Genomic DNA, 23,919 nt, shown 5'->3' on the forward strand with positions numbered 1-23,919 from the left:
CGCTACGTCCATGTAAATTACGCCATCATTACAACACACTGCATGGCGTTACAAAATACGCTGCTGGTCTTTGCTTCTTCCATCGCCGTCTTTGAAATATGGTGCTTCCGCACACACACCATTAATTCATACCGAACGGTGAATGACGATACGCACACGGTCTTCACGATCTCAGAACATGTACCGATTACAGTTTTTGCACTACGTGAATGCAAACTGAATACACGGGCTCAATGATATCGATAATAAATACCGTCTTATTCATTAACAATCCCGTGCCAAAACCACACTCTGGCATACTGCAACGTAATACGTGATTATATATAGCAAAGGTAATTGCTTTGTAAATTGTACTGTACACTTCCGTGATTAAATAACATCACTTGCACCTGGATAATGCAACTACTCGTTAAATAACTTCTCACATTTCATGATATAACTCTGTCTGCTTGGTTAAAGAAAATTATCACTGTTAATGTTACCATAATTCAACGTGTGCTTAGTGTAAGAAGTTCCGACCCGCACAGTCCATAAATTCAGAGCAGAATGAAAGTCCGACAGCGTATCAAAACCTCACGTGCTCACAAGACTTCCTGTATTAGTAACACCTCGGGGATCTCCACTGATACGATGACACAGTGGCCCAGCCGCCTATTTGGTAGAAAGCGCTGACTCAATAAAAGTATATTTATTATTTTATTAGATCGAAATTAATTACTGTTTCTGTCCACAGGTAGTTTTAAATACATTATCTACTTCTTTTACGTATCAAAAATGTGGAGTATGGTTTTATAGCAGATTGCCTAGTTAAATCAATGATGGTGTAGCACTGTAGAAATCAAAGTTGTTAGTCTGAATTTATTTGTTCTGTAGATCTCTACATTCCACAATTTCGCTTCCAAACTTGTGATTGGTCTCTTTCAAATTTGCCGCTCTTCAACAATCTTGTAATATTCCCAACTGACTCATATGAAATATACAAACTGCTCGCTGTTATCATGGAAGATGACGACCTATTTTCAATGCCACGCGTTCCCGAGAGCTTGCATTGCGCAACTACCTACTCACACCAGGGCTTCCTTCTTGCAATGGGTCCACAGTATTACACAATATTACACATTGTACTCGTGGGGCATATTTGATATGGCACAGTATAGTTGTAAGGAAGGTAGATGATCTATATAGAGGGGAAAGCAAGGACATCTTTGGAGAAAGGAAAACTAGGTATGTGAATCTTAAAACACATTCTTTCATGTCCACTAAATTACGTTGTATTGTTTTGGGGTTATTAGGTCTTGTTATAATTATTATATGCTGATTGATGTGTTTCAATCTTGCAACCAAGATTGTCTTCAAAGCAGTGATAGTGTACATTGAAAACTGTTATTGGCAATTGTCACTCTATAGTAAATGGACTCAAGATAGAAAGACCCTGTTAGAATTATAGTTCATTCCAGGGCATCCAGAGTCAAGAAGAAAGATTTTAAAACTTAACTATGGAGGGTGCCCATGATATGCTCAGTCTATAGCCATTTTCTTTGTTAAAATTAGAGTGTTTAGCAATTTCTTTCACCTCACGAATGATTCTGCTGTAAAATGTTTCTCCTTACAAATGATGGATGTTGCATCAAAACGGGTTTGATGGTCGTTATGTATGGCATGCTCTGCAACACAACACTTCTCTGGCTGGCACAGACTTAAGTACCTGCACCGTTCCTTACCCTCGTTGCTATCTTCCTACATCTTTGACTAATATTAACAGATCCACAGGAATGAGGAATCCTATATATTCTAGTACAGTTTAAACCAGTAGGATCTTTAACAGATCGCAAGGAATTGCCTATAATATAAACATGATTTGGGCTTATACCATGGCAGTTCTCTGTGAAACGTAAAAAATTTCACCTTATTTTCTTGACACGGTATAAGTGTAAAAAAAGCCTATATCATGTCTACAATTACTGTCTGTGAAAGCATCAATGATAACAATTGCCTAGGTTGATATTAGGCTTAATGATGGTCTTGATATTGTTCCTTCTGAGAATGTCATTTCTATCCATGACAGATTGTACGTATGGCAAGAAGGCTAGATTCAAAGGAGGAGAGTCGCGTGTGATCATCTGTCTTTTGGGTTTTTGGCTTTGTATGTAGTGCTTCATTAATCTGATTTATTGAATAGCCATTGCTCAGGAATGTTCTGGTTGGGAATTTGAGTTCACAGTTTAACGTATCCTCCTCACAAACCTCCCTTAAAAAAAAAAAAAAAAAAAAAAAAAAAAAAAAAAAAAAAAAAATTAATGATATTTGTTCGTGGCGTCGACCTCTAGAGATCTTTTGCCATTACTTGCACCACATGATTATGAACCTGTGTGTAGTTGGAATTGCAGAAGTGTAGAGTGTTGAATGTGAGAAAAGGAACGTTAAGGACGACACAAACACCCAGTCCCCAGACGAGGGATATTAATCATTTACAATTAAAAACCCTTGACTCAGTCGGGAATCGAACCCGGGACCGGCGGGTGACAGGCGGACGCGTTGCCCCTACACCGCGGGGCCGGACCACAAACCTCCCTTAATCATCTGATTAGGGTGTTGAGCATAGAACACTTTAATGGCAAGGATGGTGGTGAGAGGACCCATGAAGTTGTCTGTTAGTACTAGCTTTATAGACTGTAAAGATAATTGCTGTGAGGATCATTCCAGCAGCGTTTTAAAGGCTTTGTACACCTGTCAGTATTTTTAAAAATATTAACCCGATACATGGCTTTCTTTTATATCAGAAGGAAGAGATTAAATCAATTTCAGGAGTAATTTAAAAGAAATCTGAAACTGCAAAGGGCTCCAGAGAGCCTCCAGAGAGGCTCCACGACAGGCCTCTGACAGGGAGATGCATGCCCACTTATGTGCCTCAGAATCAGGGTGGACACAAATGTAATCGTGCACATGCTAAGTGATTGTCCCATCAATGACTGGTACTACAGCTAGTAATATACACTGAATGGCCAAACATAATGGGAAGACACTGAATGTGATGTTAATGAGTTGCTCCTCCGCGAGCCCTCAAAACGGCAGCAATGCAGCGAGGCATCAACTCTACAAGATGTTGGAATCGTTCTGGAGGGATCTGGACCCACACTTCTTGCACTGCTACCCACAGTTGGTCTCATGTATTTGGTGCGGGGTTCATGGAGCGTACACTAGCATTGACAGCATCCCATAAGTGCTTGATTGGATTAAGATCGGGAGATCTAGAGGGCGAATCCATCTTTGTAACTTCACTGGAGTGCTCCTCCAACCACCTGCATGCCACCATAGAACAGTGACATGGCGCATTGTCCTATTGAAACATGGCATCTCCATCAGGGTACTTTAGGGCCAGAAAGGGATGCAGATGGTCAGAAAGAATGTCCACATAACGTGAACCTGTCAGCGGTCCCTGCAGCCATGGAGCCTAATTGCAACCATAAGAACGCCGCCCAGACCAAAACTGAGCCACCTTCCGCCTGGACTTAACCTTGTTGACACACAGGATCCATTGCTTCATGTGGCACACGCCATAATCTCACAAGCCCATCAGCTCAATACAACTGGAACGGGATTCATCGGACCATGCCACATGCCGCCACTATTCCATGGTCCATTGCCGCTGTTCATGGGCCCAAGCATATCGTTGAATTCTGTGTCAGGAAAGGGACACGAGTTGGTCATCGGCTAGTGAAGCCTATGCGGTGAAGTTGCCTCCTTACTGTCCTGGTAGAAATGGGTTCCTGACACCCAGCATTCAACAGGGCGGTGATCTGACTCACAGTAGCCCGTCGAGCGCCCAGTATGGTTCTGCAGAGGGGATGTGATATCAGTTCATTAAACACCTATTGTCTTCCCGTATGGTGGCTTACGCAGGTGGTAACATTCTCTCTGCGATATTTAAGATCCACCCTGGACACTGTTGACCTCGAAAACCGAAATTCATGTGTAATCTCCGCAATGCTATGACCCGTGTGCCGTGTGTAGATTATCCCACGTTCAAAGTCGGTTAAGTTGCAGTGTGCTGCCATCTTCACGACACTGATGTCTGTGACAGACTCCGCTACGCTGCAGCTAGCCGCAACGCTCAGGGGTCTTATACGGCACATTTTCTAATGGGACATCCCTTCCTGTGACTTTTGACCAGTTAAAAAGTGCATTTCCTTCTTACTGTGGATACGACCTATACAGAATTAAATCTTAGGCCTTCCCCTAAACTACTATTTCACTCAACATGAATGAAAGTATTTATAGCCTTAAGTGTAGCACCTTATTCTCAGATTTTCATTAGATTCTGTTCAACCAGTTTCTCGTGATGTGCATGCAGACAGACAGACAGAGATGACGGAAAATTAAAAAGTGCATTTCCTTCTTACTGTGGATACGACCTATACAGAAGTACATTCTTTTTAAAATTCTGAGCAATGTACAGAGAAAACTCTTAGATGGGTGGTTTTACAGGTTTTTTCAAAGCGCTTTACGTCACACCGACACAGATAGGTCTTAAGGCAACTATGGAATAGGAAAGGCCTACAAGTGGGAAGGAAGCAACCGTGGCCTTAATTAAGGTACAGCCCCAGCATTTGCGTGGTGTGAAAATGGGAAACCTCAGAAAACCATCTTCAGAGCTGCCAACAGTGGGGTTCGAACCCACTATCTCCCAGATGCAAGCTCATAGCTGCACACTCCTAACTGCACGGCTAACTCGCCCGATGGGTTTACAGTAAACCAAATGACCTGAAGTTTCATCAGATTTCCTAGAAACCAAAACATCCAAGAACAACAAACATCCTCCATGCTCTGTCTCCATCGTAAATTTAATGCTTGGACGAAAGCTGTTTAAGTTATCCAAAAAATACAGATACTTTGTGTTCACCATGGGGCCAGATAATAATTGTGTCAGCAACATATCTCAAGCAGATGGAAGGCTTGAGTTGGCAAGACTAAAGATAGCCCTCTTCAAAATACTAAATACAGAAATTAGCCTGGATAAATTTATTAAATTCAGTTAACTGCATCCCCACCCCCCCAGGAGCCTATAACTATGATCTCTTTGTTTTCTCTCACAATTTGCCTTGAACTTTAATACCGAGGTTTTGTATGTTCAGTAGTTTATCCTTGTTGCTGTAAAAACCTAAACCCTAGATTTCATAAAAATAATTTACAGCTTACTTTCTTCCCTCTTTTATCATGAACTTATATACAGATTTCAAAATTTATGCATTGCCAATTTCCCATCATGCCCTGGAAATTAAATTAGCTCCCTCTAAACCACCTGTCCCCTTTAGTTCATAAAAATAATTTGCACCTTACTTTCTTCCCTCTGAAATTAAATACAGAGTTTCACAAATTTTTCCTGTTATGCTGTGAAAACCAAAATGAGCCCGTTATAAACATCCAGTCCCCTTGAGTTCCTAAAAATAATTTACAGCCTAATTGCTTCCTCCTTTGATTTTTAACTTAAGTACTGAGTTTCACATATTTATGTGGTGCTATTTTACCGTATTGCTGTGAAAACCAAAATGAGCCCCCTCAAAATACCCCGTCCCCTTGAGTTCCTGAAAATAATTTTGAGCTTAGTTTCCTCCTCTTTTTATCTTGAAATTAAATACTGAGCTTCACCAATATATCTGCCGCCGTTTTCCTGTGATGCTGTTGAGCAGAGCCATTCGATGTGGCACGATGTGACAACCTTGTTTTCATAAGAGCAATACGGTACTATTTTCTTAACATGGACTGACCTATAGTTATAAGTCTCACTTCCCTACCCTGTTGCAAGAAATGTAAATGAATATCATACATTAATGTTGTTGAATATTGTAATTAGTCATTAATACCATTATAATGATTTGAATAGCTTGTTTATGCTTTCCTTGGTTGTATTGCAGAATGTGCTGGATGTCAAGAGGAGCTGAAAGAGGGCCAAGCACTCATTGCGCTAGAAAGACAGTGGCATATATGGTGCTTCAAGTGTCGTACATGTGATGCTGTCTTACATGGAGAATACATGGGGAAGTTAGTATTTTTTTCTTACTGTTACACATTTTTTGGCAGGTTTCTTGTTATGGAGACGATTTGTTCTACTACACATTGTGCTTTCTAACTATAACAGATTTATATGAAGTTGATGGTGATACCGATACAAGGAACAAATATAAAGTGGCATTAGAAAACCTACTGGTTGGAAGAAAATTTTATATTGATTACAAATTCTCCATAATAACCAAAATGCATGCCAGGAGCCTGAGTTATGTTCCAATTCTCTCTCCCATAGGAATCAATAAGTGATTTATCTATCAGAGTTTGCAGTTGATTGTACCCCTTTTGTTTTTGTTTTTGCACCTGCAAAGGGAATACTTATGTTGCTCACCTTCTGGTTATGAATCCTATACATTGTTCCTGCAAGCACTATTCAACATGTTTGAACTCTCTAAAGTCCTTTTCTCTCCCTCCTACAATCTTAACCATGGTAAATTGTCATAATTTCCTTCCTATTTTTTCCATTCTTCTTGATCTTGTATGCTGTATATTCTTGGGTTACTGTACATTTCTATATTCATCAACCTTCTGTTTGTTAAGAGAAATTATCTTTGTAATTCATGGGATGTACAGTGGAACCTCAATATCTATTCTCAGAAACTAAGTTTTCCCGGTTTATTCGTTCAGATTACGTGGTCCTGCGAGCATACTAATTAAATCGTTGTCAAAATCCTGCATTATCCGATCCACGAAGAAATGATTTTCTGGATCAACCGTCCAGAAATTTCAGTCCTATCAACGGTAAATCCTCTGTAAATCATTTTTCAACAAACTATTTCTCACGAAATGACGAGTACAGCTTACCTATGGATCTTCATGTTAACGTTCCGTCACTGTGATAAATAGAGCAAGTACTGTACAGAAAAGGTGATCGGTGGTGAACTTGCGTAATGGACCATCTTAGCCTTTTTTTTTTTTTTTTTTAAGGAAACCAGAAGCATGGTGTTAATTGTATGAAAAAATCATAATAAACTTTTTAGAAGCAAATCGTGTACACTTACCATTTGACGTTAGCTACAACATGTTAGCTACATTCAACTTTTTGACCAGCATTCAATAAACCCATATTCTTAACAACGTTATAGCATTGTATCAAATGAGATGGTCCATAGAGCTCCAGTATAAACATGGTGTGGGTTACTGTAGTCACGTCCTAGTTCGTGAACCATGGGCAACGGCTGAGTAGCCTAGTAAGTGGTCCTGAGAGTCGGGATACCAGTTGCTATGGAATGGGAGTGGGCATCTCGGGCATATTCTGAGTCATGGCCCTCCTTGTGCTCAGGCGGCTAGGACTATAAAATTCACCGGTGGTCCATAACCCGTTAGAGGAGAGATCCTCACTTGGACTATGTGCAAGTAGGGTAGCATCCTGCTTCATGAATTTACCAAGCTCAGAACATTTTAAGCAAGCCTCAGACCTATGGGAGTAACAGAGTCCCACTCTCATTTGACAGGCGAGGGACTCCTTGGAAACAACTTGGCGAACGAAATGGAATTCGATGGGGAGCTATCAATATTAATGGGGCTTATGGAAGAAAGAAAGTAGAACTGGCTGAGTCAGCCAAGAGGTTGCATCTGGATGTGCTAGGAGAAAGTGATATTTGGGTAAGGGGAGATAACGAGGAAGAGATAGGAGATTATAAAGTGTACTTGACGGGTGTTAGAAAGGGAAGGGCAGGGTATGGGGTAGGACTGTTTATCAGGAATACCATTGCACACAACATAGTTTCTGTTAGGCACGTAAATGAGTGAATGATGTGGGTGGATTTGTCACTTGGACAAATTAGGACGAGAATTGTCTCAGTGTATTCACCATGTGAGGGTGCAGATGAGGATGAAGTTGACAAGTTTTATTAAGCATTGAGTGACATCGTGGTCAGGGTCAATAGCTAGGATAGAATAGTGCTAATGGGCGATTTCATTGCGAGAGTTGGAAATAGAACTGAAGGATACGAAAGGGTGATTGGTAAATGTGGGGAAGATATGGAAGCTAATTGGAATGGAAAGCGTTTGCTGGACTTCTGTGCTAGTATGGGCTTAACAGTTACAAATACATTCTTCAAGCATAAGGCTATTCACCGCTACACATGGGAGGCTAGGGGTACCAGATCCATAATAGACTATATCTTAACAGACTTTGAATTCAGGAAATCTGTTAGGAATGTACGAGTTTTTCGCGTTTTTTTTTTTCGATGATACAGACCACTATCTGATCTGTAGTAAACTAAGTATCTCTAGGCCTAGGGTAGAGAAAGTAAAATCTGTCTGCAAACGAATAAGGGTAGAAAATCTCCAGGACGAGGAAATTAGACAGAAGTACATGGATATGATTAGTGAGAAATTTCGAACAGTAGACTGTAAGCAGGTTCAGGATATAGAAAGAGAATTGGTGGCATACAGGGATGCTGTAGTAGAAACAGCAATGGAATGCCTAGGCACAACTGTGTGTAAAGATGGGAAAAGGCATACATCTTGGTAGAATGATGAAGTGAGAGCAGCTTATAAACGTAAAAAGAAGGCTTATCAGAATTGGCTCCAAACAAGGGCCAAGGCAGACAGGGATTTGTATGTAGATGAAAGAAACAGAGCGAAACAAATAGTTGTTGAATCCAAAAAGAAGTCATGGGAAGATTTCGGTAATAACCTAGAAAGGCTAGGTCAAGCAACAGGGAAACCTTTCTGGACAGTAATAAAGAATCTTAGGAAGGGAAGGAAGAAGGAAATGAACAGTGTTTTGAGAAATTCAGGTGAACTCATAATTGATCCCAGTGAATCACTAGAGAGGTGGAGGGAATATTTTGAACATCTTCTCAACGTAAAAGGAAATCTTCCTAATGGTGTTGCGAACAGTCAAGCTCATGGGGAGGAGGAAAATGAGCCTGGTGAAATTGCGCTTGAGGAAGTGGAAAGGATGGTAAATAAACTCCATTCTCATAAAGCAGCAGGAATAGATGAAGTTAGACCTGAAATGGTGAAGTATAGTGGGAAGGCAGGGATGAAATGGCTTCATAGAGTAGTAAGATGGTGTGTTGGTAAGGTACTTTCAGATTGGACAAAAGCAGTAATTGCACCTATCTATAAGCAAGAGAACAGGAAGGATTGCAACAACTATCGAGGTATCTCATTGATTAGTATACCAGGCAAAGTATTCACTGGCATCTTGGAAGGGAGGGTGCAGTGAATCGTTGAGCGGAAGTTGGATGAAAACAGAGAGGCTGTCAGGATCAGATTTTCAGTATACGCCAGGTAATTGAAAAATGCTACGAGAGGAATAGGTGGTTGTGTTTATGTTTCGTAGATCTAGAGAAAGCATATGACAGGGTACCAAGAGAAAAGATGTTCGCCATACTGGGGGACTATGGAATTAAGGGTAGATTATTAAAATCAATCAAAGGCATTTATGTTGACAATTGGGCTTCAGTGAGAATTGACGGTAGAATGAGTTCTTAGTTCAGGGTACGTACAGGGTTTAGACAAGGTTGTAATCTTTCACCTTTGCTGTTTGTAGTTTACATGGATCATCTGCTGAAAGGCAGGGAGGGATTCAGATGTGCCGAAAGCCTGCAGTCTATTATCTTGGAACTTGAAAATAGGTGCAATGAGTATGGTATGAAAATTAGCCTTTCAAAGACTAAATTGATGTCGGTAGGTAAGAAATTCAACAGAATTGAATGTCAGATTGGTGATACAAAGCGAGAACAGGTAGATAATTTCAAGTATTTAGGTTGTGTATTCTCCCAGGATGGTAATATAGTAAGTGAGATTGAATCAAGGTGTAGTAAAGCTAATGTAGTGAGCTCGCAATTGCGATCAACAGTATTCTGTAAGAAGGAAGTCAGCTCCCAGACGAAACTTATCTTTACATCGGTCTGTTTTCAGACCAACATTGCTTTATGGGAGTGAAAGCTGGGTGGACTCAGGATATCTTATTCATAAGTTAGAAGTAACAGACATGAAAGTAGCAAGAATGATTGCTGGTACAAGCATATGGGAACAATGGCAGGAGGGTACTCGGAATGAGGAGATAAAGGCTCATGTAGGAATGAACTTGATGGATGAAGCTGTACGCATAAACCGGCTTCGGTGGTGGGGTCATGTGAGGCGAATGGCGCAGGGTAGGTTACGTAGGAGAATAATGGACTCTGTTATGAAGGGTAAGAGAAGCAGAGGTAGACCAAGACGACGATGGTTAGACTCAGTTTTTAACGATTTAAAGATAAGATGTTTGGAATTAAATGAGGCCACAGCACTATTTGCAAATAGAGGATTGTGGCGACATGTAGTAAATTCACAGAGGCTTGCAGACTGAATGCTGAAAGGCATAATAGTCTATAATGGTGTATATATGTATGTATGTATGTATGTATGTATGTATGTATGTATGTATGTATGTATGTATGTATGTATGTATGTATGTATGTATTAACCTTCAACTACAACCTTGTACTTCTTTATCAAAGTGAACCATATGCTATTGACTTTTGATTTTTATCTTACGTAAATAAATAATTACAGGTCACTTGACCATCTGTCAACATTATTTTATTCAACATTATGTTTCAAAAAATATGATTTTGATCGTCATTCTCGTCATTATCTAATTCTAACCGCTAGTTGATCAACATCATTTTATAGCAATTTTACCACTTGTCTATAACAAACTGTTGCTTTATTCATTTTACTTATAATAGTTGTCTTCCAATGTCAATATTGCAAATACTTTCACCAATTGTCAACTTCTCACTCATAGCAATATCTTTAAAACCAACATTGTACTAGTCTTTACCATATGTTAATTTTTTAAGTCTCTTCAAGCTTTTTTATAACTGAGTTTTATTTTATTTATATGTAAATCAGGTGCCTGATTTTATTTCATGGTTGAACCCATGGCTGATCATGCCTGTATGTAAGGCGAAACAGGTACCATTTTAATTAACATGTCAGTGTAATTCAACAAAGACAAGATTTATTGTATTGATTAGGTGGTTATATTAATAAATTAACTTATTGATATTATTTCAATACAATTGATTATGTTATCGAGACCAGAACAGATGTTGCACCTTTCATGCAAAAAGGCATGGGAGGTATTGGGATTGACTGTTGCTGTTTTGGTCCTAATATAAGATTGGGAATTCTACGTTTATGTGTTAAAATGTCATGAAAACCGCTGCTGTTTTATTTGCGCAACGTTGCATTTAAAAAGTTTGTATCATTTCCCACTAGAACTGACGTGCAGCGAGCGCCCATGCCAGCTGAGTTCAAGGTCATGAATGACCATAATTTCTGAAGTGTTGATGGTATTTTTTTCTCTTTACAATTTAATTGTGATTTTAAAATAGTGTCGGGCAGAACTGTATATAATGCATTTGAGAAGCGCTACTTGCATTCAAAACCATATTCTCGAGTTCAACTTAAGCTTTAAAAGTCGATTTAGGCTTAATTTACACGATACAAGATTTCCAGAAACTGACTACAAACAGTATATCGGTGACCAAATTACAATGGAAGATTAAAAAAAAAAAAACGGGGATTCTGTCATCGTGTTCGGTGCATTTGTATCTAATGAGCTTTATTTTATTAGATTAGAGAATTAAAAACTACTTGTAGTTGATTGTTGTTTGGCTTGGCGTAATTAATTAATCAATCAATCACTACTGCATTTAGGGCAGTCACCCAGGTTGAAGATTCCCTATCTGTTGTTTTCCTAGATTTTTCGAAGAGTTTGGCTGATTGAAGTTGCTGAACTGAAAGAAGTTTTCATGGAAAAGTGACAAAGTTTCCCCTGCAGACCCTGGTCTAGAGAGCCAAGAATTAAGGGAGAGAGGATTCATCACACTGACCATGAGTCACCTCGTAATCTGCAGGCCTTCGGGCTGAGCAGCAGTCGCTTAGTAGCTGAAGGTTCATTGGGGATTTGGTTTGGTTTGGTTTAAGAGTGTTTGTAAGATTATAATTACACATATTTCATTTTTGTGACATTTAGCCAAATTTTCATTGGTTTCCATTTATTTCCGTTTTCCCGTTTTGTACTTTTTTTTTTTCTGTGACCCTCCAAAAATGGAGGATCAAGGTTCCACTGTGTTGGGTTTTATAAAATGGTATTTACACGATGGTAGAATTGTTTCTTTCTATTGCTTACAGTACAATTAAACTAACTTTGTGGTTCGGGGAGATGTGCATAAGCACATGTGTACTGTAGCCAGATAAAATTTGTTTACAAAAGAGCAAGGTGGAGCAAGAAGTTGATTGGCAGCTTTCAAGAACATCTCTGGTTGCCTAGGAAATGCCCTGCATTCACGTGCACTCATGCTGTCACCGCTAAATTTCAAGATTGCAGTTATTTTTATAGAATTCTATATAAATTATTGAAAGGAGCAACTTCATTAAAATTGTGGCTTCATGGGTTGTTCTAGAGTATTACATTTAAACTGCTTCAAAATATGTGTAAAGGAGGCAAAAATGTTGCTGTTGTATGTTTGAGAAATATTTACCTTATTTTATGAAATGTTAGTAACTCTCAAGCAGTATTTTTTGTACAATTTTGATGTTGCAGGGATGGCATTCCATATTGTGAAAAGGATTACCAGAAGCAGTTTGGTGTGAAATGTGCTTATTGCAATCGATACATATCAGGCAAGGTGTTACAGGTAAATATTGTATAATGTGTAAAATTCACATCACTATGGTAGAGGATAAAATCTGAACTCCTAAGAACTTTACCAGGAGCTATTGCCAATTTTCTTTTTTCATCCAGAAACATTAATAAATATCTGAGAAGTACTTCAAAATTCAATTTTCCACTAACAAATTTACCAAGTTCAGTAATCCATTTTTGCAGTAGAGTAAATTTCTACCTCCTTTTCTTTAGTAGCATTGTGTTTCTTAATCGCGAAATAAGTTTTTGTTTCTAAGGTGTTGCATATGAGGCTAAATGGTAAATAAAGTACGAATTTGGCATGTAATTATAGCCCTTGGTATAAGTTCTGTATCATGACTGACTATCCAATAGAAATGTATTAGTACTTACATAATGCAATTTGAGGAATCTTTGTAGCTGCCCTTTCCTTCTCTCCTTTACAGCCATTGCAGCAAAGCAATTTATTCCCTGGCTTTCAGCAGTGCACAGTCATTCTGAGGAGATAGTTTTAATGTTTTTAAGGGCACCTGAGAAGCCTCCATGGCTCAGGCGGCAGCGCGCTAGCCTCTCACAGTTGGGTTCCGTGGTTCTAATCTCTGTCACTCCTTGTGAGAACTGTGCTGGACAAAGCGGAGGCGGGACAGGTTTTTCTCCCGCTACTCCGATTTTCCCTGTCGTCTTTCATTCCATCAACACACTCCAATATCATTTCATTTCATCTGTCCTTCATTAATCATTGCTCCAGAAGAGTGCGACAGGCTTCGGCATCCGGCACAATTCCTATCCTTGCCGCTAGATCGTGGCTTCATTCATTCCATTCCTGACCTGGTCGAATGACTGGAAACAGGCTGTGGATTTTTATTTCAAGGGCACCTAAACATGAAACCTGCAAATTCTAAGGAACATTTTGTAAGTCCATATCTAAGAAATATTGTTCGAAGACTACCAAAATTTGCCCACCTTTTAACATCAACTAGGACAAAATACATGCATAGTATCTAGGATTTTCACAGAAGTTTTAACCATATTTAGGTTCTAAATTCTCTTTCTTCAAGTTAATAACACTGGTAGCCTACATACAATAAAGAAAAGTGTATCCAGAAAGTAATGGACCTCCAAAAGAGCGTATTTCTTCCATCAACTTTGGAGGGGTTTAGTTCCGTGCTACTTACATTTTAGGGAAATATATACGTCTTTTACAAGTCTTCCTTGTAGCTTTAGGCAGTAAAACCAGTGTACTGAGTTATATTCTCTAGCTCTCATGATTCCTGAGAAAAATGTTCCTAAAGATTAAAAGTTGTCCCCTGCGAACCATGTGACCTTGCCGCGGTGGGGAGGCTTGCGTGTCCAAATGAAGCAGATAGCCGAGCCACAGGTGTGACCATATCGGATGGGTATCTGTCGAGAGACCAGGCTAATGAATGGTTCATCGGGGGGGGGGGGGGGGGGGGTGAAGTAGCAGCCTTTCAGAAGTTACAAGGGCGGCAAGCTATACGATTGACTTATATGGCCTTCTGATAATACTCAGTATGGCTTAGCTGTGTTGATACTGCTACACAGCTGAAAGCACCGGGAAACTACAGCCATAACTAACTCCAGAGGACATGCAGCTCTCTCTGTATGAATGATGTAATGATGATGGCTTCCTTCTGGGTAAAATATTCCGGAGTTAAAATAGTCCCCCATTTGGATCTCTTGGTGGGGAGTACACAAAAGGGGACAGCAGGTAAGCTACAACCAACATAGTAAGGATTATTGTAGTCAGGATAAGACACCAAACCAATGCCCACCACAGTAGTGCAGATCTGTATTCCTACTAGTTCAGCAGATGATGAAATCAAAAGAATATATGAAAAGATAGAAAATTTAATACAATATGTAAGGGTGCAGCTGAGGATGAAGTTGACAAGTTTTATGAAGCATTGAGTGACATCGTGGTCAGGGTCAACAGCAAGGATAAAATAGTGCTAATGGGCGATTTCAATGTGAGAGTTGGGAATAGAACTGAAGGATACGAAAGGGTGATTGGTAAATGTGGGGAAGATATGGAAGCTAATGGGAATGGGAAGCGTTTGCTGGACTTCTGTGCTAGTATGGGTTTAGCTGTTACGAATACATTCTTCAAGCATAAGGCTATTCACCGCCACACATGGGAGGCTAGGGGTACCAGATCCATAATAGACTATATCTTAACAGACTTTGAATTCAGGAAATCTGTTAGGAATGTACGAGTTTTTCGTGGATTTTTCGATGATACAGACCACTATCTGATCTGTAGTGAACTAAGTATCTCTAGGCCTAGGGTAGAGAAAGTGAAATCTGTCTGCAAACGAATAAGGGTAGAAAGTCTCCAGGACGAGGAAATAAGACAGAAGTACATGGATATGATTAGTGAGAAGTTTCGAACAGTAGACAGTAAACAGGTTCAGGATATAGAAAGTGAATGGGTGGCATACAGGGATGCTGTAATAGAAACAGCAATGGAATGCCTAGGAACAGCTGTGTGTAAAGATGGGAAAAGGCGAACATCTTGGTGGAATGATGAAGTGAGAGAAGCCTGTAAACGTAAAAAGAAGGCTCATCAGAAATGGCTCCAAACAAGGGCCAAGGCAGACAGGGATTGGTACGTAGATGAAAGAAACAGAGCGAAACAAATAGTTGTTGAATCCAAAAAGAAGTCGTGGGAAGATTTTGGTAATAACCTGGAAAGGCTAGGTCAAGCAGCAGGGAAACCTTTCTGGACAGTAATAAAGAATCTTAGGAAGGGAGGGAAAAAGGAAATGAACAGTGTTTTGAGTAATTCAGGTGAACTCATAATAGATCCCAGGAAATCACTGGAGAGGTGGAGGGAATATTTTGAACATCTTCTCAATGTAAAAGGAAATCATCACGGTGGTGTTGCAAACAGCCAAGCTCACGGGGAGGAGGAAAATGATGTTGGTGAAATTATGCTTGAGAAAGTGGAAAGGATAGTAAATAAACTCCATTGTCATAAGGCAGCAGGAATAGATGAAATTAGACCTGAAATGGTGAAGTACAGTGGGAAGGCAGGGATGAAATGGCTTCATAGAGTAGTAAAATTAGCGTGGAGTGTTGGTAAGGTAGCTTCATATTGGACAAAAGCAGTAATTGCACCTATCTATAAGCAAGGGAACAGGAAGGATTGCAACAACTATCGAGGTATCTCATTGATTAGTATACCAGGCAAAGTATTCACTGGCATTCTGGAAGGGAGAGTGCGATCAGTCGTTAAGAGGAAGTTGGATGAAAACCAGTGTGGTTTCAGACCACAGAGAGGCTGTCAGGATCAGATTTTCAGTATGCGCCAGGTAATTGAAAAATGCTACGAGAGGAATAGGCAGTTGTGTTTATGTTTCGTAGATCTAGAGAAAGCATACGACAGGGTACCGAGGGAAAAGATGTTCGCCATACTGGGGGACTATGGAATTAAAGGTAGATTATTCAAATCAATCAAAGGCATTTATGTTGACAATTGGGCTTCAGTGAGAATTGATGGTAGAACGAGTTCTTGGTTCAGGGTACTTACAGGAGTTAGACAAGGCTGTAATCTTTCACCTTTGCTATTTGTAGTTTACATGGATCATCTGCTGAAAGGTATAAAATGGCAGGGAGGGATTCAGTTAGGTGGAAATATAGTAAGCAGTTTGGCCTATGCTGACGACTTGGTCTTAATGGCAGACTGTGCCGAAAGCCTGCAGTCTAATATTTTGGAACTTGAAAATAGGTGCAATGAGTATGGTATGAAAATTAGCCTCTCGAAGACTAAATTGATGTCAGTAGGTAAGAAATCCAACAGAATCGAATGTCAGATTGGTGATACAAAGCTAGAACAGGTCGATAATTTCAAGTGTATAGGTTGTGTGTTCTCCCAGGATGGTAATATAGTAAGTGAGGTTGAATCAAGGTGTAGTAAAGCTAATGCAGTGAGCTCGCAGTTGCGATCAGCAGTATTCTGTAAGAAGGAAGTCAGCTCCCAGACGAAACTATCTTTACATCGGTCTGTTTTCAGACCAACTTTGCTTTACGGGAGCGAAAGCTGGATGGACTCAGGATATCTTATTCATAAGTTAGAAGTAACAGACATGAAAGTAGCGAGAATGATTGCTGGTACAAACAGGTGGGAACAATGGCAGGAGGGTACTCGGAATGAGGAGATAAAGGCTAATTTAGGAATGAACTCGATGGATGAAGCTGTACGCATAAACCGGCTTCGGTGGTGGGGTCATGTGAGGCGAATGGAGGAGGATAGGTTACCTAGGAGAATAATGGACTCTGCTATGGAGGGTAAGAGAAGTAGAGGGAGACCAAGATGATGATGGTTAGACTCGGTTTCTAACGATTTAAAGATAAGAGGTATAGAACTAAATGAGGCCACAACACTAGTTGCAAATCGAGGATTGTGGCGACGTTTAGTAAATTCTCAGAGGCTTGCAGACTGAACGCTGAAAGGCATAACAGTCTATAATGATAATGTATGTATGTATGTATGTATGTATGTATGTATGTATGTATGTATGTAAGAGAATCTGATTGTGATGGGGGACTGGAATGCAGTGGTAGGCCAAGGAAGGGAAGGTAATACAGTAGGAGGACTTGGAGTGGTACAAAGGAATGAAAGAAGACCGAGCTCGATAGCTGCAGTCGCTTAAGCGCAGCCAGTATCCTGTAATTGGGAGATAGTGGGATCGAACCCCACTGTCGGCAGCACTGAGGGCGGTTTTCCGTGGTTTCCCATTTTCACGCCAGGCAAGTGCTGGGGCTGTACCTTAATTAAGGCCACAGCCGCTTCCTTCCCATTCCTAGTCCTTTCCTATCCTATCGTCGCCATAAGACCTATCTGTGTCGGTACGACATAAAGCAAAAAAAAAAAAGAAAGAGGAAGTCGGCTGGTTGAATTCTGCATTGATCATAATTTAGTCCTTGCTAACACTTCGTTCAAACACCACAAAAGACAGCTGTATATTGGATGAGACTTGGAGACACTGGAAGGTATCAAATAGACTTCATTATGAATAGACATGGATTCAGAAACCAGGTGTTGGATTGCAATATAGGTTAATTCAAAATAGAACGACAGAATATAAAATGGAACTAGTTTGAATTAATCTATATTATAATTGAGCAAACTGGTTTGCATATGTTTTATTACTTTGTTGTATAAGACCCGCAAGTCTTCAACTCATTGAAAAATAAGGTTGGAGAAACAGAGTATACTTTTTAACACAGTTTCTTTGTTATTAATATGTTTTTAAATGTGATGAAGTTGATGTTGATAAACTTATTTGATTGCCAATTTTTCTAAAAACCTTTGTTCACCTAATGATTATGCAGTATAGCTTCAAAACTAGTATTGAATGATCATAATACGTTGTAATTATACCTACACAACAAAATTGTAAGGTGTTAAATAAGGTGGACCCAAAAACTTTTAATAAAACGTTGTAATCCTAGTTCAATACAGACAAACAATGAAGTTTATTAATTCAACTTCCTCTCAACCACTGATCGCACTCTCCCTTCCAAGATGCCAGTGAATACTTTGCCTGGTATACTAATCAATGAGATACCTCGATAGTTGTTGCAATCCTTCCTGTTCCCTTGCTTATAGACAGGTGCAATTACTGCTTTTGCCAATCTGAAGGTACCTTACCAACACTCCATGCTAATTTTACTACTCTATGAAGCCATTTCATCCCTGCCTTCCCACTATACCTCACCATTTCAGGTCTAATTTCATCTATTCCTGCAGCCTTATGACAATGGAGTTTATTTACCATCCTTTCCACTTCCTCAAGCATAATTTCACCAACATCATTTTCCTCCTCCCCATGAGCTTGGCTGTTTGCAACACCACCAGGAAGATTTCCTTCTATGTTGGGAAGATGTTCAAAATATTCCCTCCACCTCTCCAGTGATTGCCTGGGGTCTGTTATTAGTTCACCTGAATTACCCAAAACACTGTTCATTTCCTTTTTCTCCTCCCTTCCTAAGATTCTTTATTACTGTCCAGAAGGTTTCCACGCTGCTTGACCTAGCCTTTCCAGTAGTGATGGGACATTCGATTCATTTTACTGAATCAATTCATTTGATTCCGTTCACGTTACTGAATCGATACAGTGATCCGATTCATGGCACATTAGTCACCGCTCCTACTGCATCTGTGTAGTATGTGCTGGTAAGACAGCAGCAACAGCATACGGTGCTCGCAGCTGCCATCTGGTCTTCATACCATGAACTCCTTTCTTAGAAAAAAATGCTAGTCACTCTAATAATCGAAGGTTTCCAGCAACGCAGGGTGGGAAAGGTTAGGATTAGGAAGGTAGCAGCCGTGGCCTGAATTAAGGTACAGTTCCAGCATTTCCTGGTGTGAAAATGGGGAAACTACGGAAAACCATCTTAATGGCTACCGACGGTGGGATTCGAACCCACCATCTCCCGAACGCAAGCGCATAGCTACGCGATACTAACCGCATGACAACTCGCTCAGTCATTTTTGAAAATAGGTATTTTTCTATCAGCTGAGGATTTTTTAAATCGTCATATTTTGTATAGGCTACCCGAGATGTACAGTAGCCCGCTGGTTTTCTGTTTCAACATACTGTTGGTTAAGTTATTGCGTCAGTCCACATATGATTGAAGTCTTGTGCAACGATGTGACATATGAACTGAGAGAATACTGAGCCGTTCTTCCCAATATAAAACAGGTACTTTTGAGTGGTCATGAGCATGACTCATAGTCATAGGGCAGGCTAGAGTAGAGTTTGTCAAATGTCAACTAAGTTATAATACTAAGATTCATTAAACTAATAAATAGTATAACCTAATAGCCTACCTACTTACGAGCTACTTCAGAATTAATTTTTTGACTACCTTTTTAACACTGCAAATAAAACCATCTATTATTTAAACCATGCTGTAAGAAGAGGACAGTGAATGCAAATGGGTATTATTTTCAAATGAGCTGAGCTCGAGAATCCATTATAGCATACGATTCTTTCAGTGTACTGTACCATGGCTCACTGTATGTCTCGCTGCAGCGGAAGCTCGGCTCTCCGCGTGTCCAGTGAGCCGATAAGGAGCCGTGTGTATCTTGTGCCTCACTGAGCCGCGCTCATTCACGATTCTTTCGATGTGCCTTGATTCACTGTCTCACTGCAGCGGTAGCTCGGCTCCCCGTCAACGTCCAGTGAGTGTGCCACTCAGCACTGTCCGCTGGGAGTAAGCTGAATCGTGTGCCGTGAGCTTGCCGTTCCTGTGAATCGACTCACTCGGACACTCGAATGAATTGTTACACTGCTTCGAATCATGCATTCAGTAGCCAACACTACTTTCCAGGTTATTACTGAAACCTTCCTATGACTTCTTTTTTGATTCTACAACTGTTTGTTTTGCTCTGTTTCTTTCATCTATGTACAGTTCCCGCCTGCATCAGCCCTTGTTTGGAGCCATTTCTGATAAGCCTTCCTTTTATGTTTTCAATCTGCTCTCACTTCATCATTCCACCAAGATGTTTGCTTTTTCCCATCTTTACACTCAGTTGTTCCTAAACATTCCATTGCTGTTTCTACTACAGCATCCCTGTATGCCACCATGCCACCCGTTCCCTTCCTATATCCTGAGCCTGCTTACTGTCTATTGTTTGAAACTTCTCTTTAATCTTATCTATGTACTTCTAATTTCCTTGTCCTGGTGATTTTCTACCCATACTCGTTTGCAGACAGATTTCACTTTCTCTATCCTAGGCCTAGAGATACTTAGTTCACTACAGACAGAGAGTGGTCTGTATTATCAAAAAATAATTTTAGCAGCGTTTTCGACAATTTTTTTTTTTTTTTTTTTTTTTTTTTTTTTTTTTTGTTGCGCTTCTTGACATACTACGATTTTTATCCAACATTCCAAGATGTCGTAATCTATACTGCCTCCAATTCGACTACGTATTTTCATCCTAATTTTAAATATTAGGCTTCAACCTCATCAAATATTATATCTTTTAACTGTATTGTTCTTATCCTGTGAAGCCTTGGTTTTGATAATCTGTTCTCCAGGTGTGATATATATTGTTCAAGCTTTTAATCAAAAAGATCCATTTCAGTGTCAGACATGGATTATTTTTAAAAAACAATGTGTGACAATTACTTTTAGATGAACGTTTTAATTTTTCAAAGTGATTTTAGTATATGTATCCATTTTATTCAATATATATTTTGTGTTGTAATCATTATGCAACCACAGTATCAACACCTGTAAGTGTTCATCAATACGTTTTATGTAAATTGTTAAGATTCCTCAGATCAGTATGTGTTTTAAGGTAGAACGAGGCTGATGATGCCCAATAAATAGTGGGCGAAACATGTACCTTTAAAATTCTGGTAATTTCTATGTGTATTGGACCACACAATAGTGGAATAAATTGTATTGAATAGGTAGTATTCAAAATTACTCCTTGTGTAAACTTTGTCATTAGCTATTTTTCAATACGGAATAATGATGAGAATGATGGTTTGTAATGTTAGTCTTAGTCGAATCATAATTATTACAGGAGTAGTTAATGGTAGAAGGAGTGGAATGTTCGATGAGTGGCATAATTTAGCCTTGAGCATTTGGAGCTTGTTCTTACATCACTCGTCACATGTTTGCTGTTGTTGGTTGCCTGCTTGCACATGGCACTTATTTTAAGGTTTGAAATGCTTCAAAAATTCTGCTAGACCAGTATTTCTGGTACAATATATATGTATAAGAAACAAAACAGATATACTCCAATAGACATTAACAGTGAAAGTGAGAAACAGCTGCCATAAGCTGTGTGACAGATCTGTGCTGGGAATTAGTGTGACAGGCTATCTGAACTCCCAACAAGCTGAAAACAATTAAGACAACTGCTATGTGGCGTAGTTTTGTGCAGATTGAGGATAGATCATGAAAGATCTACACATTCATACCTCCTAAGCTTGTAAGGAGAGAAGACTCCCTCCCCAAGTGCCCAATTCACCGTGGCACACTTCCTTGTTCAGTGCGCCATGTCTCTGGCCTAAGATGGAACCTTGAACTGCAGGAAACACTGCAATTCCAATGATGATAATACTGCTGATCTAGTTCGCTTTATGTATGAGAGTGAACTAATCAAGAGCCTCAAATTTTTTAAAAGTTTTTGTTTACTCAAAGAAATTGCATTCTCTTTTGATATGTTTGCATTCATTTTGACTTTTCAAGATCTCTTTTAAAGAGCGGATGGTTTCCAAGTTCTACTTCCTCTTAAGACGGCAGTCAGCTCCATCATTAAGGTTTATTTGTTTGTTGACATTAATATTTTATTTCTTTGAAAAAGGATTAAGTGCTTCTATTTGTTCCTCATTACAGGCTGGAGACAACCACCATTTCCATCCAACATGTGCTCGCTGTACCAAATGTGGAGACCCATTTGGGGATGGAGAAGAAATGTATTTGCAGGGTGAGCACAGTAAATAGAGTCATTAAAATTCACTAACCAACACAAAAAAACACTTTTATAAAAAATTAAAAAAATTGGTGATTTAAAAAAATTATTGTTGACTTTGGGAGGCTAAAATATTATTTTATGACTAATACTATGAGGTAGATAACACGTGATCGATGTACGTACCTCTAGTTGTTTATTGATAATCACTAAATTTCTATCTATTGTAACACTTCATTGACTTTTTCCTCTATTGTAACACTACCTTTTCCTTTACGACACTTCACTGACATCTTTAGATGTGTGAACTCCCATATTTTGCTTTAATCACTACATCTAACATTTCAGGCTTGCTCCTGATTAATGTTATGACTAGGGCTCGGATGTTTAGGAAAGGTCATATTATTTCTTTGTCTCTATTTCCTTGCCTGATTGGATTTTGGTGCAAATCAGGTGATTATCGTCACAATTAAGTGATTTTAATTTGTCATATAAATGCATATTTTGGCTATTTTTTTTTTTTTTTTTTTCATAAGGTCATATTTTGAGCTATTTTCGTAGAAACGTCATATTTTGGCAGTTTGATGACAGCTGTAGCTGTGCATAATCATCTTCAACTTACCAAATGTGAACTAGTGTTCACAAAACTGCTTCTCGGTATCACATCTGCAGTTAATACAAGTACAATACCGTTTGTATAGAATGAAGTTCATAGACCTCACTGCACCTTTTATCCACCCACTGTACTCGTTAACTCGGTCTCCTAGGAAGACAGAAATAATCCTGAAGAACCCATCCCAGTAGTGAGCTAATTACTTCGGGCAGTTGCTCACTTGTCTTTGTTCAGATATTAGAACCTAACCTCTTTTCACTTACACAACCATCACTTTATAGTGAATCATATCCCGGCACAAATTCCAGTATGCCTAAGGAAAAGTCTTTTACTAGTGTTAAGTATTAAGCTTTGATAAGGAATTTGGAGAAGAATATTTCTGTACAGACGGTTTAGTTCTATTTTGCAAGTTGTGTGAAGTGAAAGTCGTGGCTGAAAAACTTTTTAATGTGCAACGACATTGTATCCGGGCAAAACACAGCAGCAATGTCAAACAACAACACGTCGATAAGAAGAGGCAGCAATTGATATTTGATAAGGCTGTTATGTCTTCTCCGATGAACAGACGTTCGGATTTTTCAAAGGAACTTTGTGAAATGATGGTGTCTGCAAATTATATGTGACACCTCAGCAGAATTCAGCTCAGTGGATTAAGAAGGTGTAAATATCAATGCAAAAGAAACTAAGTTCATGGTATTTAGCAGAAGCAACCATCAAGGTGTCCCCATTTCATTAAATAATCAAAATACTGAACAAGTGAGTCAGTTCACATACAATGGGAGCACCACAAGAGACACTTTGGACCTGAAAAAGAAATCAGATGCTGTTTTGAGATTTCTAGATCATTTTTCCAAAAGATGAGGACATTCCTTCATGATAATCTAAATCTCAAACTCAGGCAAAAGCTGTTGAAATGTTACATCTGGTAAACACTGCTTTATCGAGTAGACCTGACTATAAAAGCTTCCTCCATGAACTGATAAGAGGCCTTTGACATATGGTTACATAGGAGAATGCTTAAAATAGCCTGGACAGATTTTGTAACAAATAATGGTGTTAAGGAGAGCTAGAGCTGAGTGAGAACTGGCAAACATCAAATCCAGAAAGACAGTGTATTTAGGCCATGTTCTAAATTAGATAGTGTAAGCC

The 23,919-nt window shown here is 39.3% G+C and overlaps 1 protein-coding gene across 6 annotated transcripts in view; it reads left to right on the top strand.

Annotated features, from left to right (window-relative positions):
* The window catches only part of Unc-115a (Uncoordinated 115a), a 475,062-nt gene that overhangs the window by 252,620 nt on the left and 198,523 nt on the right, over nucleotides 1–23,919 (top strand). For all 6 annotated transcript variants that reach the window (XM_068226596.1, XM_067142724.2, XM_067142725.2 and 3 more), the window contains 3 exons: nucleotides 5,913–6,039; nucleotides 12,620–12,713; nucleotides 22,082–22,172. In XM_068226596.1, the coding sequence (XP_068082697.1) occupies nucleotides 5,913–6,039; nucleotides 12,620–12,713; nucleotides 22,082–22,172 (312 nt within the window). The remainder of the gene's footprint in view (nucleotides 1–5,912; nucleotides 6,040–12,619; nucleotides 12,714–22,081; nucleotides 22,173–23,919) is intronic.

This window comes from Anabrus simplex, chromosome 3 (assembly GCF_040414725.1).
Source record: "Anabrus simplex isolate iqAnaSimp1 chromosome 3, ASM4041472v1, whole genome shotgun sequence".
Lineage (NCBI taxonomy): Eukaryota > Metazoa > Arthropoda > Insecta > Orthoptera > Tettigoniidae > Anabrus > Anabrus simplex.